Source organism: Vulpes vulpes, chromosome 2 (genome assembly GCF_048418805.1).
Source record: "Vulpes vulpes isolate BD-2025 chromosome 2, VulVul3, whole genome shotgun sequence".
Taxonomy (NCBI): Eukaryota; Metazoa; Chordata; class Mammalia; order Carnivora; family Canidae; genus Vulpes; species Vulpes vulpes.
The window spans coordinates 89,227,216-89,245,641 of record NC_132781.1 but is presented as its reverse complement, the minus strand read 5'-3'; the positions used below and the strand labels follow the sequence as shown (position 1 = coordinate 89,245,641).

General features: G+C 35.1%; 1 protein-coding gene across 50 annotated transcripts in view; it reads right to left on the bottom strand.

The window, feature by feature from the left end:
- Positions 1–18,426, bottom strand: part of PARD3 (par-3 family cell polarity regulator) — a 646,585-nt gene that overhangs the window by 317,526 nt on the left and 310,633 nt on the right. For 45 of the 50 annotated variants that reach the window (XR_011999915.1, XR_011999914.1, XR_011999912.1 and 42 more), the window contains one exon: positions 7,854–7,985. The exons of the other annotated variants lie outside the window; for them this stretch is intronic. Coding sequence is in view for 40 of the 45 variants with exons in the window: in XM_072749213.1 (XP_072605314.1) it covers positions 7,854–7,985 (132 nt within the window). In the remaining 5 variants the exon portion in view is untranslated. The remainder of the gene's footprint in view (positions 1–7,853; positions 7,986–18,426) is intronic. 50 annotated transcript variants of the gene reach the window in all.

The following is an 18,426-nucleotide window of genomic DNA, read 5'->3' as shown; positions in this document are numbered from 1 at the left end:
AGACAAGAATGGATCATAGATATACAACAGACCCAGTGAAAATACTGAGGGGCACAGACCTCAGTGGTGGGAAAAGGAACATAAAACCATTGGGCAAAATGGTTTGGCACTTGAAACAGCAAATTTTCAGGACCATTTCAGAACCATGCTGAAGGTGACTGGAAAAAGCCTGTGTAGGACTGATTTTTAAAAAAGAGAGAGACAGAGAGATGGGACACCTGGGTGGTTTAGGGTTGAGCATCTGCCTTCGGCTCAGGTCATGATCCCAGGGTCCTGGGATCAAATCCTGCATGGGGCTCCCCACAGGGAGCCTGCTTCTCCCTCAACCTATGTCTCTGCTTTTCTGTGTCTCTCATGAATAAATATTTTTTAAAAGAGAGAGAGAGAGAGAGAGAGAGAGAGAGAAACATACCTACCTAGATCATAAGATTCCAAAATTTAAAACGGCTTCTGAGTGATACCATTTGTAGAGGCAGACTTCAGGAAATGGGTAGTGAAAAACAACATACTGTAAGCTGAAAATGTTAATGTAATTTCTTAACCAGTATTTTTAAAAGAATAGCAGCTCCACTGTTCACTGAACACAGAAATAAAGAACAAATTTTCAAAAGCAAATGACATACAAATTAGTGGGAATAAACAGAGTTAAAGTATAAAGCATGCATTCTTTTCATCATCATATTTAATCGCACAGCTCACAACAAAAATCTTTAAGACTGACTATGATGAAAATATGAAAAGGCACCGGAGGGTCATAGCTAGAAATGAAAATGTATCTTTATCCACAGTGCATGCTCTAAATGCCTGGTTCTAGCAGCTGTATTCACAGGCAAGAAAATCATCAGCTACTAACAGATTCCCCATGAAGGTTAATCCACATTCCAGCAAAGATTTTTCACTGGGTAGAATTTCTGTCTCACTTCCCTGCTGCTTGCATGCTTTTAGCTCCATAGGCCAAACAAGCAATAAATAGGGTCAGTAGTAAAGGGACAGAATTGATGAGGAACCCCCTGAACTGCATAACCTTCTCAAAGCCGGTGAATCAAATGGTGTCTCCCCGATTCCCGTCACATCACAAAGGGACCTAGATGCTCAGCAAGTGGCCAAGCAGAAGCCCTTGTAAGACACTTGGCATTCTTAAATAGTATTTTTAGATTTAATTGTGTTTAAACCACACGAGGTTGCCAAAAACAAAAGGGAATATAAAAAATGGATACAGACAAAGAGATTAATGCTAATGCTATTTTTGTGTCAGATTATGTTCTTCAGAAAAGAAACAGAGATGATTTAAAAAGATTAAAGTTTATTCTAATTCTGATAAGATGCCACAGAAGCAAGAATCCAATTCTGAAAGGATAATGAGGGCATTAAAAGTCCACCAGGGATAGAAACGAACCAGCCCATCATACCAAATGGCACTTCCAATATGCAGGGAGAAAATAGTAGTAAGAGAATAAAAATAGTTCTAGAGAGAGAGTTGTTGAGGTGTAACCAGTATTTGTTCTTCCCTAAAATAAAGATAGGGGAGAAAGTCGTATCCAACAGAACTCTACAACACACTGAAAACTAGATCTGCATTTTACATGTTCTGTGCCATTTAATCCTCACATGCAAAGTCAATATCTGAACAAATGGGTATTATTTTCCCCATTCTGGACACAGTGAAAATAAACTGTGTAGAGTTTATTAACCCAGAGAAGGTCACACAGAAGGACCCACTCATGGGAGGGGCAGGTTTCCAGGGTCTGTACACACTCTACAGGCTGTCTTTTTGCCACTAACGAGAAAAAAAGCATCCAAAGTGGCCCTCCTTGAGGCTGGGAAGGCTCCTCTGGAAATGAATGTGTCCTTCTCAATAAAATGTCTACCGGGGAACTATGCTCTAGTCCCCTTCTTCCACCTGATGCTTCCTGTCCACAGCCCTCTGATAATAAAAAGAGAAAATATGTAGGGCCGATGGAAAAGGATATGTCACATCCATACGGGGTGCTTGAATCATGTTTTAAAACATAAATAATTTTAGGATATGTATTACAATACTCATCTTGTTACTAAAGCACAAAAATCTATTGTCATTAATATATCCAGATGAGAAAAAAACTCTTTTCAAAGGTTGTTTTGGTTTTATTTTTAATGTTATTGTGAATATAAAAGGTTTCTGCTTAAAGAACATCTCTGGCATTTTATAATGAAAACTAAATTAAAAAAAAAAAAAGAAAACTAAATTTAATTTTAAAACAATTTTGATGTTTTTAGTTTCTACATTTGCTGTTGCTGAGGTAAACACAATTATGTTTGCTTCTGCCCAAGTTCTGTAGAAGTTTGCCAATTAGGAAATAATACGAATAAATCCTCTTCTTTTAATAGATAAACTGTAGAATTTTAGAATTTGGAGACAGAGGGCTTTACTTTTTATCCAGATAACCCTATCAGTCATTTGGTTTCTCAGGGCTTATGAGCTAAAAAATTAAAGCGTAAACAAACACATTCCAGGTACCATTTGGCAGCACCAGAACCTAACCTTATGTTCCTTAATGAGGCAGATGCCATGAGGCCCTGCATCTGCCCACATCAGAATTTCTATAGTCTTTCCATGTTTTAACAAGATAACCTCATGGTCAGTTCACTGACTGATCTACAGCTGTTGTAATCAGATTGCTAAGGAAGTCATCGTCTAACTCTGTAATTTAAAAAGTATGATCATTTCCTATGGGGAAACTGACGACTTATGCTATCTGGGTGGTTCTAAGTGTCAGTGAAATGAGGTGGCATTTTTTTGTGGGTTTTTGTTTTGTTTTGTTTCCATTTAGAAAAGGCTATTAAACACTTGGGAAAGGAAAAGATCTCCCCATATGCAGGCAAGTCAAAGGAAAAACCAATTTCAATTAGAGGCATGGAAGCAGGACCTACAACTGATCATCCCAGACACCCATTATTTTATCACTCCAGGGTAAAATAGGGAACACTCAGTACTACAATTACTTATTGACTGGCTTATTCATTTTTTTTTAAACCATTCCATATAAAATCTGGAAAAGCTTAAAAATGTTTCTTCACTACAGTATGTTTAACACATCCAAAGTAGGCTCTAAATTTTAAAATTTATTGATGTCCTAGATCTTCAAAGATTTGGCCTTAATCAAATTCTAATGAAAAGTAAATATGGAACCCTGTCACAGAATCCTGTCTTGATAAGTGAATGTATGCATTGGGTATCATGTGAAGTTATAAAGCATAAATATTTTCAAAAGTCTAAAGAGTATCAGATAAACAGGCAATGTGCAGTATTCCTTTTTCAGAATAAAACAAATGAATTTATTCTTAAGCATTATTTTATTTAAATATGATTTCTATTTAGAGGCAACTGACAGGCTCAGTAGAGCATGAGACTCTTGATCTTGGGGTTATGAGTTCAAGTAGAGCTTATTTACTTACTTAACATTTAAAATAGGAAAAATATGTTTTCTATTTAACATTCAGCTATTTTCTACTTCTAATATCTAGGACATGACTCAGGCAAATGTAAAAACAGACACTATCCCTCTATTAGTCATCTTCATTTCAGAAGGATTAAGTATCAAAAGTCAAGAATGTTCCGTTCCACATGAAAAAATTTGAAGTAGAAGCATCATGACTGCAGATAGTGACAAAAGTTCCTAAAATAAGAAAAAAAGGCACTGTCACTGTTCCTTAAACTCATCGCTTTGAGACAACACTGAATGCTGGGGACCAGAAGGCCAGGGGACAAAGGTGAGGACGGTGCACAATCATTGTCACACTTGAGTTCTGTCATCACCAAACATTTAAGTTAGTTTTCCTCACGGTTTGCCTCCTCCCGGTATAATCTGCCAATTAGATAAAGTTTCTGCTTGATGGAAAAAATCCTAGAACATGGATTTTTCTCTAAAGGTCAGAGCAATCATTCCCCTATGACAGAGCTTAAGTGGCAGATAGAATGTGCCTTGCACCTCTTTGCTATTTCTGTTAATTGGCTTCAGGCCTGTTCACCAAGTCAAGGTAGTGAAAATGGCAGGCTCCCAATTAGCTTAAATTTCCCTTTAGGTCCCTCTACTTTCAGGCCTTAAATTCTACCAATAACGTATTATAAAGTTTCTGCCTCCTCTTTTGTGGAATTTATTAGTTGCAATAAACTGTAGGTATATAAGAATAAAGTCAGCTTATGATCTATTATCAACCAATATTAAATTACAGTCTCCACAGAGTCAGGGAAATGGTAATGGTCAAAAGGAATTCAGATTTTTTAAAGCAAGGCTGCACATCAAATCTAAACCTTTTGTTGTTTTGTTGTTATTGTTTCTTGGGTCTCAGAATCAAAATTTCAGAAGCATTAAAACTTTTTCAAGGCAACACAACAACAACCCATTTATTCCTGAAGTCCTTTGTGCTTCCTCTGAAATCTGAGAAAAAGGAAGTCACAAGAAAAAGATGCTCTTTAAAAGATACACAGTCCTCTTACCTTCTGAGAGGAACCTAATATAGGATTCGGCTACAGGCAAGAATTAGTCACTGAAAAGCAGGACTTCTATTTCTGGGAATCATGTTGAGCTTGACTCCAAGTACTTCCTGGTACAAAGTTCTAATAAGACACATCCTCTACCTTTGATTATATGAGTGCACCTTACAAAATATTCTAAGAGAGGGAAAGAATCAATATGCCCTTATAAAGGATCAACCCCACAAAAAGAGAAAGCCACATTCAGTTTCCAGAGATGCCTCCTAGCTCAGCACTTTTACACACTTTCTTGTGCTTTTCATTCCTACTGTTATTTCCACTGGCAAAACTGATGTACTCACTCAAAATTGCCTTCAAAAAAACAAAGATAATGAGATGAGCAATCTAGTAGGAAACAGAGCAAAAACGAAACCACTGAAGGCATATAAAATCTAGAACTCTGTTGACTTCTTTAGTCCAGATGGCATAACTCAATGAAGACAGTTCTACCCTGGTGATCCCAAATTGTAAAGGTGGGTGGATGATTTTTGGTTTTTAACCATATAAAACATGTTTTTAATCTATGTATCACTCGTCTGTTACTATATTTTTAATAGCAAAAACCAAGGAGAAAAAAAAGCCACAGAAGAGACATCAGGCCATTAAAGCCAGATGACTTATGGGGAACAGACAAAAGAATAAATGCACAATTAAATGATACTATCTGGACTAGATTTACAGTGTGTCCAGCATAACTTCCGAGTCCTCTTCTGCCCAAACAACTGTGCCTACTTTTTAATACGGATTTTATGTTATTTTTGCTATTCTTGTCTAGTTAAATAGATTTCAGTTTGGTTAATTATACTGCTGATGTGAAATCATCAAATTTAGTGAATGGATCATTTAAACTTAAGCCAAGGAAGATGTTTTCAGGCTCAGGAATCAATTAGCTAATGTCATTTACATTAGACTACACAGACTCAGAAAGTGCTTATTTTTTAAAAACCTGCTTAGCGTGGAGCAAATGCTTCAAACAACTTCAACAGAAGCAAATCAAGACTGTCTTTGGGGGGGAGGGGGGGTGGCTCCTCAATGCAATTCCTTTTGTGGAAAAAGAACCTATCTTATACCAAAATTACAAAGAAAAGTTATACTACTTCTTTAAAAACAGATCTAGAACCACAATAGTAAGAAAAAAGTCGTATTTTTAGAATACAATTAAATATACTATACCCTAGAAACCCTGGGCAGCCAATTTTTTTCTCCTAATCTTGTAATAAAAATATTTAAAATAATCATATTTAGCATATTTAGCTAACCGTCCTTCCCTTCTTGCTTTAACGGAACCCTGATTGTGTGCAGTGATGAGTGGCTGGGTTTCAGGAAAGACAAACCACCACTACCACACCCTCAACTCCAGGAGATCTTGCTCAACTAGTCTAAACCAACAATTCCCTTTGATTTAGAAATTGGCAGACAAGTCATTCAATGCTAGACAACACAACCTGAAGGACAGCTGTTAGGCGGTGGGGGGAGCAGCTCCTGGGAAAGGTCTGTCTGCTTTCAAAAAGAGCCACACAGAAGAGAAAGGCAAACATGTGATGCCAAGGCTCTGATAGAAACGGACAAGCTGGAACATACAACCATGGAGGCCTATATCAGATTCCCAGAAAATGGAGAATCTGGATCCTCAGTGAGGTCCACTAGGCTGTGGAGTCCACCCGCTCCATCCCTTCCTCTAGATTTCTCATTAAATGAATGAGTATCTTCTTACACAATCTGAATTTTCTGTTCTTGGCAGCCAATTTTTTTCCTAACATATTAAGACACAGTTTTTCTGGGTACCAGACATGATTCTAAGCCCTTGGCAGGCATTCCATCAGTGGATGCAAGAACTGCAGGAGCAGGTTCTATGATTATACCTATTTGATAAATGAGTAAATTGAAGTACGGACAAGTTAGCCACATGCCCACATCTCATTTATGGTGGATAGCTGGTAACTGGCAGGTCTTACCCCACACCCATGCTAAACTAATTCTTCATAATATTTACTTCAAAATGATAATAATAACACCAATGAGTTTAAACTCTATATTACTTTGAGAAAACAATGTTTTTCCTAAGTAGAATTTCCATGGTTTTTAATTACTTCAAATTATTCCTATCACACAATGCTTCGAATGTATTCAAACATGTACTGTATGATAAAAATCAGTATCTTTGTAATACCATCTGTGGTATCAAAGACAAACTGTCCTTTATTGTTTCATATTCCAACACTCCAAATACACAAAATTATTTTAGAAGGTTTATGCTATTAAACATAGACTAAGATGAATTAAGTAAAAACATTTAGGATTTCTTTCTACTGACATTATTAATCTACATTGAAAAATAACTTCCAAAATCTAGGCAATAAAATTATTAATAATTTTTGAAATCACTAAAAAGAAAACATTTTCTGAGTACTCACATAGCCTTCCATTTATATAAACTTTTTAAAGAAAATAAGTGACAAAGTGAGGAGATAAGTGTGTTTTTAATATTTTTAATACAAAAACTATTTAAAACTACAAAGAAAACACTAGAATTTCAACTGCAAGGAAAACACCATGACTAACAGTAACAAGACTTTAAACAACAACAACACTGGAAGAATTTGTTTTTTATACATCAAAACTTATCAGATAAATTTTTTTTTATCAGATAAATTTTTAATCTTCATGCAATGAAGGCTTCTCTACCAGTGACATAACAACTTTTCAAACAGTTGTTTTTCCTGGGATGTGAATCAGTTACTTAAAACGAGTAGTAAACAATTCTGATTTCATGAATTGTAGATGGCCATCCTGCAGAGGAAACTGAGCAACTCTAAAAACTTATAAACCTAAAATGGTTCCTTGACATTTATGGAAAGGAAAGTCCTCAAACCTGACAAAATCATCTGATTCTAAAATAACACTATAGCATGTATTTTTCCTATAGAGTCAAGTCAGGTTAAGACAGAACATTTTAATTTGCCTCTTCAGGTCCTTTGACTTATTGCCTATCAAAAAAGAGAAGAACCTATCTATAAGGGGTCTTGAAAGTCTACTCATAAACTGTACTGTTCACGGCCAAATGTCTGTGCCTCAGCAACGTAACAAGCTCTGAAGTCATGAAACTTCAGAATCTACAGCAAATATTCATAACCATGTATGAGAAGTCTTTGATGCAGAACAGCCACAGAAACAGTCTATACTTACATTAGATGAACACTGACATAGAGCCTGGTACTTACCTGAAATTTGTTAGAATAATTTACCTTTAATCATCATCTGTGATGGAGGGAAACATCTTTCAGGGTATGGACTAGAAAGTTACACCAATGACACACGTAGAAGTATTAATTTATTTTACCTGTTCTTGCTTCTCCAGCCACCTGTCCACCATTGGGTGACTGGCACTCAGAGATGAACGAGCATTGTCTCTCTGAAATTGGTGAGACCAGTTACTAGCATCCCGTGGAAGGCTTCTATAGTTTTCATCTTTCTATTCAAAAAGAAACAAAAAGGTGTCTTGTAAAAAACTAGACCTTGCAAATTAACAATGCACTCGGTCTTCCAAAAGTAGCAGAAAAGTGATTCTGCATATTTAAAATATTTTTCCCAAGCCTATACAAAATAGTTGATTGAGGACATTTCACCCAGATTAGACCTCATGAATGCAGTCATCTGCCTAGGATAAGAGAGTCTAATGACTTGAGCAGGGAAGGTAGCCACGCACATATGTACATAAGAGATGAGACAATATTCCCTGCACTCCCTCCCAAATCAATCTCCCCAGGCTAGTTACATGCACAGAAAATGAAAAGTACTTCTCTATAAGACTAGTATTATCTCTCAATCATGGAATTTCCTCTTTTCAGCTTTCCAGTCTTACAATAGCATTGTGAGATATTTTGGGTAATTCACCAAAAACATTTAAAATAAGAAAGACCGATGAATTTGCTATTTAGATCTTTGTAGTTGTGTGATTTTGGGCAAAAGATTTTGGGCAAGAGCTTGGACTGTTCTGTTAACTACTTCATGAGCTAGCTGTAAGCATTAATTCAAATATCAGGTAAAGAAAAAAATTAACTTGGTACATAACATATATACATAATTGTTCACTTCAACATGTTTATGGCAAGTGAAGTCTTTACATTAAAACCTAGTTGATATTTATTTATTTATTTATTTATTTATTTATTTATTTGATATGTCTCAAAGCAACCAATGCTACTGAATTGTTTCTTTGAAATAGTAACTTATAACAAGCTTTTGGGCTGCAAAACTGAATTTCAGTGTCCTGAAAAGAAATGAGAGAGCTAAGATAAGGAGCAGAGTCAAACATTTTAGTTCAACACATAAATCTAAATATCTCTTACTAGAACAAATTTAAAATGTTAACCTCACTTGGACCCACTTACATCAGTGCCCTACTTCAAGTGAACTACTGAAATATTCTCCTTAATAACTTTGTTAAGGATAATCTGGCTCTATACATTGTACACATGATTGCTTCCTATTCTTCATTACTTAAACCACATGAACAACAAATACATAGAAAACAAAAAAGTGTAATATGATAGGTTTGCATTGTATAGACCTTAGCAACAGACCAAGATACTGTTTTCTGCTCCTTCATGAACTCCATCAGAGAAAAAAGATAAAATGTATTGATGGCCCTGACACTATGCCAATAATGTGATGAATGAAAAATCTTTTTAAATCTATAAATATTTACCAGTATATACTTCAGTATGAAACTTTATAAGTTCTCTTTTAATATATAATAATTATATATATAATTATATAATATATAATAATAATATGATAATAAATTAAAACCTCTACAAAACTAAACATTAGCAGCAAGTAGTTTTTACATTTTACTAGATAAACTGTGTAAATGTCTGGTTATTGCAACTCAAGAAAGCCATAACACAGCATCTAACACTAAGCAAAAGAAAAACGCTGTAAGGTCAGGATGCTGCTCCACAGCCAGAATTAGGGCCTGACTTTGCTGCAAGAACATGGAAGTGGAAAAATAAGCAAAGGACACAAAGTCTAAGGAAAAGAATAAAGCAATAAGAAACCAAAGCTCACTGGATCTCAAAATACTGAGAGCTCTGCCTTAAAACTTGGGCATAACTTGAGAACAAAGCAAAATTATCTGACTTACTGTCAAGAAATTCAAATAAGTAATAAAGGGTAAATAATGTATTAATGACAGAATCTTAATTGTCTACAAAACGAAGAAGGACTGGGAGTGTGGAGAAACACAAGCACAATATATATATCAAGGATCTTGGGGCTGCTACGATGGTTCAGGACCTGGCTTCTTTATTCACTTTCCACTATTAGAGGTGATTATTATACCAACTCTTTACTTTGAAAGTGAATAATTAAATAGAAGGTATTAAAAATCTTTTCTGCCTTTTCAGTAGGAACTATATTTCAGGGAAACCAGCAGTGCCAGTCGATGAGGGGAACCTAGTCTTTTCAGAAGAATGCGAAGTAATGGAAACAGAATAATGAAAAGATTTAGAAAAATCACCACATTCAGCTCCTAATGAAATAACTCATTCAGGCAAAGATAATCAATGGATGCTAAAACTGTTAGGTGAAGAGTTGATAGTGAGCTGGATGTTCACATAGTGACAAAATACCACTTGAAAGGGAAAAATATATCTTTAAAATGAAGAGACCAGCTGACACAAAATTGTCACTTTCCGTAGCATCTAGAATCCAGAATGTGACTGGAACTTTCTTTTGATTCCATCTGAATCTCCACCATTATTCTTCTTTCCTGAAATGGCCCTTATTAGGTCTATATACGGCCTCTCAGTCCTGTCTCCTGAGGCAAGCTCAAAAAGTGTATAATGTCAAAAGCTCCCTCCTGATGACTTGTAGGCATAGGTCACCAACACTAAACTTTTTCCTGAATTCACAATCTAAACCTCCAACAGACCATCCCAAAGATACCTCCAAGTCAACAGATAAACCCAAAATGAAACTCTCTTCCTCTATCAATCCTGGCACCCTTCTGAAAAATACTCATAATGCTCTTCATCTCTTTCAACTTGAGTTTCATATGAAACTAGCACAGCAGCCTTCTCACCGGAGGCTGGCTCCAGCCTTAACCTCTCCAACAATGTTCTCCACCACTTCTTACAGAGGACTTTTCTAAAATGTATGTTGGAACACATCACAGGTGAGACAAACAGTGCAGGTAGAACAGAGAAACGTGCACACATGCACACTACCTGTGCCATGTGCCTCTTCACCTTCACTTAAGATCTTTCTGAGCCTAGACTCCAAGAACATTTCTTTCGTAAAATTACTCTTCATTTTTCAATGCTTCTCTAAGAAATATTCCTGACTTTCAATAGAAATCAGAATGTTATGCTTTTTGTTACCTCTATATTCTAATTTTACTTATAATTATAGTTCTAACTTATAATTTAGTTAATTTTTAAAATTGCTGTTTCCACTATTACAGGGAGACTGTATTTCCACTATTACAGGGAGACTGAGGCAGAAGATCACCATTCACCTTTAAACTCAAGCACTTAACTCAGTGGCCTATACCAACATGGAGGGCTTTTTCTTCAATATGTGTTTTATTTCCTATTTTCCCATGGTTCAGAATCCCAGAATTTTCAATGAACATTCCTATAAGTTGTTTTAAAAATTAATGCTTTCAAAGGCATCATTATAAACATCAGTGAAATGCATTTTCACTATAATACAATGATTGTACTTTTAGATTTATACTATAAGATGTATACCTCTGTTATATGACTATTTCAATTTAATGTCACACCTACAATCTACAATGTCTGTGGATAATGTGATTACTTCCAATTGCATCTAAAAAGCAGTGTGACATTTCTCCATTTACATCAATTATGACAGGTAATTCCTGTAGCTGGCCATACAAAGTAATCATATTAAAGGATATACGGGCTAAAGATTTTTAAAAATCTGTTCTTTTGAACTCCATCTGAAAAATTCTTCAATTTTATATTTGTAGAATCAAATTTGAGTAAAGGATAAGAAAAATAAAATTGCTACAAACCCCTAACAAAAAAGTTCTCCTAATTGACTATTGTTCCAGTAACATCAATAATGAATTCATAATTAATTTATAATGTAGGAAAAGTCCAGCTTAAGTAACCGTAGTCATTAACAAGAGTGAATAATTTCTAAAATATATTATTAATCAAACTATGCAATATATACTTCACTTTGTTGACAGAATCATATAGGCACTTCCAGCATTTCGTCCATGTACTTCCTCATAATCCTGAGCTAGATCTAAAGTTAATTCAAAGACTGTAGTCTTATAAAGTTGTGATTCTGTGTTTATAACGTATGTCAATAAACATCATAACATGCAATATCATTTCTCCTTCACAATATACACTTGGATAGTCACTATTTCCAATAGAAATGTATACAGTACAAACTATTTCCAGCTTAAAAATATTTATTTCATTGTAAATGATTTTAAAAACATGGTACTCTTAATGTGCAAGATTACATTTTTCATGGACTATTGTCAGCTACAAAACAAGTCAACATTTTTAAGCTGAATGTATTTGCAAAACCTGTATTTTCTAACCTAGAGAAAAAAACCCAAACCAATAAAAATCTTTGCCATTAATAATTTTGCAACAGGTTAGAGCTATATTTATATAAAATATTGGAGAATGTGACTTTAAATCTATTTCATTTTATGATCAAATTAATGCCTCCATTCCGTGTACCAGTAAACTTCAAAGCAAAAACAGAAATCTTTTTCTTTACACTTAAAAAATCTGCCAGTAGTACCAATATGCAACATCCTAATGATTATTAAATTTGCTAATGACAAGCAATAATCTATTATAGTAAAGCCACTACTACTTTATCTAAAAATTTTTATAAGAAAAATACCATAAGGAATTGCTCTCCTTTTTAATTACAATTTTAATCCTTCACTCATGAAGCTGTCCCAAACAGCCACACAGCTTCGCTTTCCCTTTTGCCAGAAAAAAACAGATGTTCCTGCTGTGATCAGGGATTTTCCTTATCATCTAAATGTACTGCCATATCATCAGGTGTCAAAAAGCCACTCAGGCTGAGAAATGCATATTAATTTGCTGCTCCCTGGTAGCAGTACCCTGGTTAGGCAGTAAATTTCTTCCATGGTAGGGAAAGTAACTGCCCTCTCTCCCCCAACACCCCTCCCTAAGCCAATTACAATTCAATAAAAGAAACCACACAGAACCCACCCAATGCCTTGGGATAAAAGCTTATTCCTGGCATAGTAAACTGCAACTCCAAGGCTTTATCTCTCAGAAACAGCTAATTAGCTGATGGTCAGATTCCTTTGCAAGCCTACATCCCTATGTTGCAGAAATACAGGAATATTTCATGAACATTACAAAAGTACCAGATTATTTCTATGTTAGCATAAGAAACCCAACTACAGTTCTATTTTTTCAATGCGAAAACCCCAAACATCTTTTTAAAGACCACTTAGAAATTGTGTCATATTTTGAACACTCAATGCACATAAATTTAACTTTTGTACCCTTTTTGCATCCTATGGTTTCAAGTATTCCTATGCAGTTTTCAGATTTTAAATTTACAATTATTTTTCAACTCTGTAATTCTAGGCAAAGAGAACTCAATTTTCTGCTTATCATTTCCCCACGAAATCATACACAGACACAAAAGAAACTATTTTCAGATGCCTAACCTGAAATTTAAGACTGAAGTGAAATTAGTAATTATGGCTTAGATTTCTTTTTTAATTATATGAAGCTTGCTAAAATCATCAGTAATCATATTGTTGATTCAATGTAACAGACCCGTTCTGGTCTCTGTGGCCAGAGTTTACCTTTTGTGCCTCCTAATGGCTGCACCAGAGCATGACCTTGGAAGCAATGCCAAGGCTAAACCATAGCACAAGATAACAACCATAAAATAGCCTGTAAATAGGATTTTTGTCAAAGTACTTTTCCAATTGTCCTCTAGGTAATAAATGAGAAAGAGGGAAAGAGAAAGAGAGATGTGGAGTTGGGAATAAACTGACTCAGACAAAAAAAATTAGAGATTCAATAACCAATCTGTAAATGAAGGCAGAAGGTTTGGTAGTCCCTATCAATTTAAACCAACTATATGCCTAGTAATATATTTTTTTAAATAAAGAAACACAGGATTTTATTCTAAACACAGCATTATCATCACTTATCCTAGACACATGGCTATTTTGAAGTGTAATGAACTGAAAAGGCTTTATTTGAAATCCATGGTGACGAATATCCTACATGGAATGCCCCAATGTTGTTGATATGAGGTCAGGAAATTCATCCCCATGTTAGCTATGCCTATTATATCTATAATTCCTGCATACACACACACACACACACACACCCTATATTCCTTCTGGATAACTGCTTTCTTCCACATTCTTAATCATTACTGAAATGAGTAGAAGAGACAAAAGAAAAAATACATATTTATATATTTGCTCCTACTGCTGAATAGAACTATGATAAAAACAAAGAAGAAAGTCAAATATCCATATAAGTCTGTCAAAACAAAATTCTATTAGTAGACTACGTATCATTAGTGATAGCTATATAGTCTACTAAAGTGTAGTATGAGTAGACTCATCTGTTTGTGACAGACATTGATTACACTGACACTGTAACTTTTAAAAAATTTAAAAATAAAAAAATAAAAATACAGAGATTTTGAATGCCAAAATATTTATCAGAGCACCTCTGCAGCTCAAATTTCATTAACACATATTTTCTTCTTAAATTTCTATTTTAATTTTTATTCTAAACTGAGTTTAAATTTTGAACAGGAATTCCTAACAAAAATTGAAAATAATTTATGCAGATTTTATTTTTATTAATGAATGAAATCAAATCTCCTATAATGTACATCAAATTTTATTAGTTTTTTCCTTCAAAATGTTAAAGGTATTGTTCTTAAAATTCATTCTGACCTGAAAAATCTGAAGAATAACTCATGTCTTTTCCAGTCTTTACAACATATGTTCAATAGCTTCTAGATCACAGAATTACATTTAAATCAGCGGCACACTCAAGAAGGCTGAAAATGCCAGGGGAAAAAAATTCTTGTTTGAAACTCTCTACAGAGAGTACATATTTGCAAATTACAATTAATTTGGAAGTAAGTTTCCTGTCACATAGCAAATCCTTCAGGTTGATATGTTGGCAAAACCAGAAGTATAACATTTTAGCTTTTCCTTACAATCTGCAACTAACCAGTACCTTGGTTGTAATATCAGGTAAGAAAAATAACCCCCAGGGCATGGATCTGCATTGGGCTATGAACATAAAGGGATCCGATATGAAAATGGGTTGGCCAAATATCTCACAGAAATGCTGGTCAACTTATAAAGGCCATGTTTCCAGAGGTGACCATCTTTCCAGAAGTGACCATGAGAGCACAGATTTCTCTGAAGCCACCAGATCTGTTCATGAAGCAGACAAGGAAATCTAAGAGGAAAAAGATCAGTAAAACTCAACCTCATTCAGGCTATTTATTTGAACAAATTTCTTCCATTGTTTTTAATGCATCTCAACAATTTAGAATGACATGAAAAACTTTAGATACAGAGTTTTAATATCTGGAAGGAGAAAACGAGAGAACATCCAGCCTAACCTCTTACTATCTAAAAAAAAAAAAAAAAAAAGAAACAGATTGAGAGAAGTTACAAACGCTCTATGGAAAAAAAGACTAACCAGTTCCCATGGTCAGAACCTACCCACTTCAATGCCCAATGTCTGAGTCATCAGAATCCATTATCTATCTAACCAGGACCCATAATTTACCTAGATAATCATGATAATTTCTGATATTCAGCCATTCTTACACAATGGCCCCCTCCCAACAGAAAAGTATCTCCTGAGTTCTTACATATAAACTAGGGCAAATCCATTATATAACCTTAAATCACAAATTATACTTACATGAGAGATGGTTGGCTTGTTGGTAAATACTGCATAGTCTTAGGAATAATCAGGAATGAAATGTTTGCTCTAAAATGGTTTTAAATTGCAGCATCTGGGTGGCTCAGTCCCTTAAGCGACCAACTCTTGGTTTCAGCTCAGGTTGTGATCTCACAAGTTGTGACACAGAGCCCCAGGTCAGGTCCACTCTCAGCAGGGAGTCTGCTTGAAGACTCACTCCCTTTGCCCCAAATCATACATGCTCCAGTGTGCTTTCTCTCTCTCCCTCACTCTCTCTCAAATAAATATATTTTTTCAAGATTTTATTTATTTGACAGAGAGAGAGAGAGCACAAGCAGAGGGAGCAGCAGAGGGAGAGGGAGAGGGAGAAGGAGCCTGCTGAGGAGAGAGCCCGATGTGGGACTCAATCCCAGGAACCTGGGATCATGACCTGAGCAGAAGGCAGATGCTTAACCAACTGAGCCACACAGGTGCCCCAATAAAAAAACTTTTTTGAACTTTTTAATGACTATAATTAAAACAATCTCTCTCCAGGTATAGCTGGATTATCTCCTTTATCCTATGAAAACATTCATCAGAGCATAGGGAGAAAGTAGCCTGGAAGGATAATTTAATATTTTTTTCAAATTACAAAAATGTTATCTCCATCTGGATTCTGAGGAACTAAGGAACAGAACTAAAAGGAAAGCATAGTAACAGGAATTCCTGTTTTATTTCTTGCACACTACTTCATAAACACCAACATGACCAGGGCACCTGGGTGGCTCAGCCAGTGAAGCATCAGACTCTTGATTTTCACTCATAATATCAGGGTTGTGGAATCGATCCCCATCCAGCTCCATGCGGAGTTTGAAGCCCGTTTAGGATTTGTATTTTCTCTTTCTTTAAAAAATGGCGGGGGGAGGGGGGGCACCCAATTGCCATATGACCATAAACATTCCACAATCAGCAAGTATAAGGAATACAGAAAACAAACCACCATTTCTTACCCTACTCTTTCAACAAATCCAGGTATATGAGAAAAAAAATAAAATATAAATATTTCAGATCAGGATACATTTTCAAGAGCCTGGCTCATTTTCCAAAACTACAATAAAAATGAAGAGCAACATTTGACTAATGCTGCTTGACTCTGAAAAACAAATTTAAATCTGAAACAATTTTAAAACATTTCAGAAAGTGCTACATATTTCTTATTTTGACAGCAATAAATACCTATCCACGTTTCATTCTCTTTCAAAAACATATAACTCTAAACACTTATATCTCCAAACTAAAATTATAAATAACAATAGCATTTTGCACAACACCAAGAGAAGAAGGGAACAGATGCCAGGGAATGAAAGAGAGACAGTAAAATACTTACAGTAGTTGCCTGATTTCAATATATCTACAGTCTTACACATTATCTAAATGTGTAACATAAATCTTTTATATTTATCTAAATGTTTTCACCTTAACTTAAAAGTAATACACACACATACAAAGAAATCACTAAAACTTGAAAGTCAAGATACTTGCACCATATATAACTGGCTTGTCAATGTAAATATCAGCACTTCCTTATATTTTTCAGTGCACAATCATAACTTCAATGAACTGGGTAGATTAGCAAAACAACCAAATAATTTCTGTGCAAGTCCTTAGGTACAGTCAACAAATTGACTTTTTAAAGTTTTCCCCTTAATTGTGAAATTGCCTCCTCAGGTAAATCATCCCCACAGATTTTTGAAAATGTAGAAAAATTATTTTCACTTACCATAATCCCATCCTATTTATGCTTCTCATACAATAATAATGACTTTACTGGAGAGTTCTATCTCTACATGAAAAACATTTACCATAAAGAAATTGATAGCTCAAACTTCTAAAGAATTATCTCCTTCTCCCCAGCCCCATCAGCAGAAAAAGCATGTTCTCTAAGCTGGGTATTAATTTTTCAGGAATCTAATTTTTGTCCACAAATTGTAACTCAAAATCCTAACTTTAGAAAGCATGATTCCAGAAAATTTGGGAGTAATTCCTGTTAAAACTCTAAAAACCGTTAATGATCCGAATAAAGTGACAACCAAACCGCTATTGCACCAGGATGTCTCAATAAAAATTAAAGACACAAGTAGGAGTACCCAGCCATGAGAATGCAGACTGTTTAAAACTGGTAAGCATTTCTCAAATTTGGACCTATCATGGAGAAGGGTGCTGACCATCAATTGGTATTTAATAAAATCAGTTGAAAAGCTTTCATTATAATTCATTACCAAAGAGAAAAATATATCTCATAGAATGACCCAGTCTGCCCAAGGGCTCACAGAGATCTATGGCTGAATATTATTATTATTATTGTTGTTCTAGTCACCTGTGTGTTAACTGTCATCTTTGATTCTCCGCACAAAATGTCAGTGACACAATGAACCTTGTAAAGCTGGGTTTTAATAAATTTCTTGTTATGGAAAAAGTTTAGACTTACTGAACAGTTGCAAGATTAGTAGAAAGAGTTCCCACATACTCTTCACCAACTTCCTCCAATGTTAACATCCTACATAACCTTGGTATAGTTGCCCAAACTAAGAAGTCAACACAGATGCAATATGAATTAACTACACTAATAGACGTATTGCAATTCATCCATTTTTGTTTTGTTTTGTTTTGTCATGGTTTTGGGCCAAAATCTCAATATTAAATTCTCACATCTCCTTAAATCTCCGACCTGAGACAGTTTTTAGTCTTCCCTAGTTTTTTATGACCGTAATATTCTTGAAGAATATTCATAAGGTACCAAAAAAAAAAAAAGATTCCTTATGATTACACCAGGGTTATGAGTTTTGGGGAAAACTGCACTGAGGTGAAATGCCCAACCCATCATACCATCTCAAGGGTTCATGACATCGATATGACCTATCATGGGTGAGATCAACCTTGATTACTTGGTGAGGGTAAGTCCATCACTTC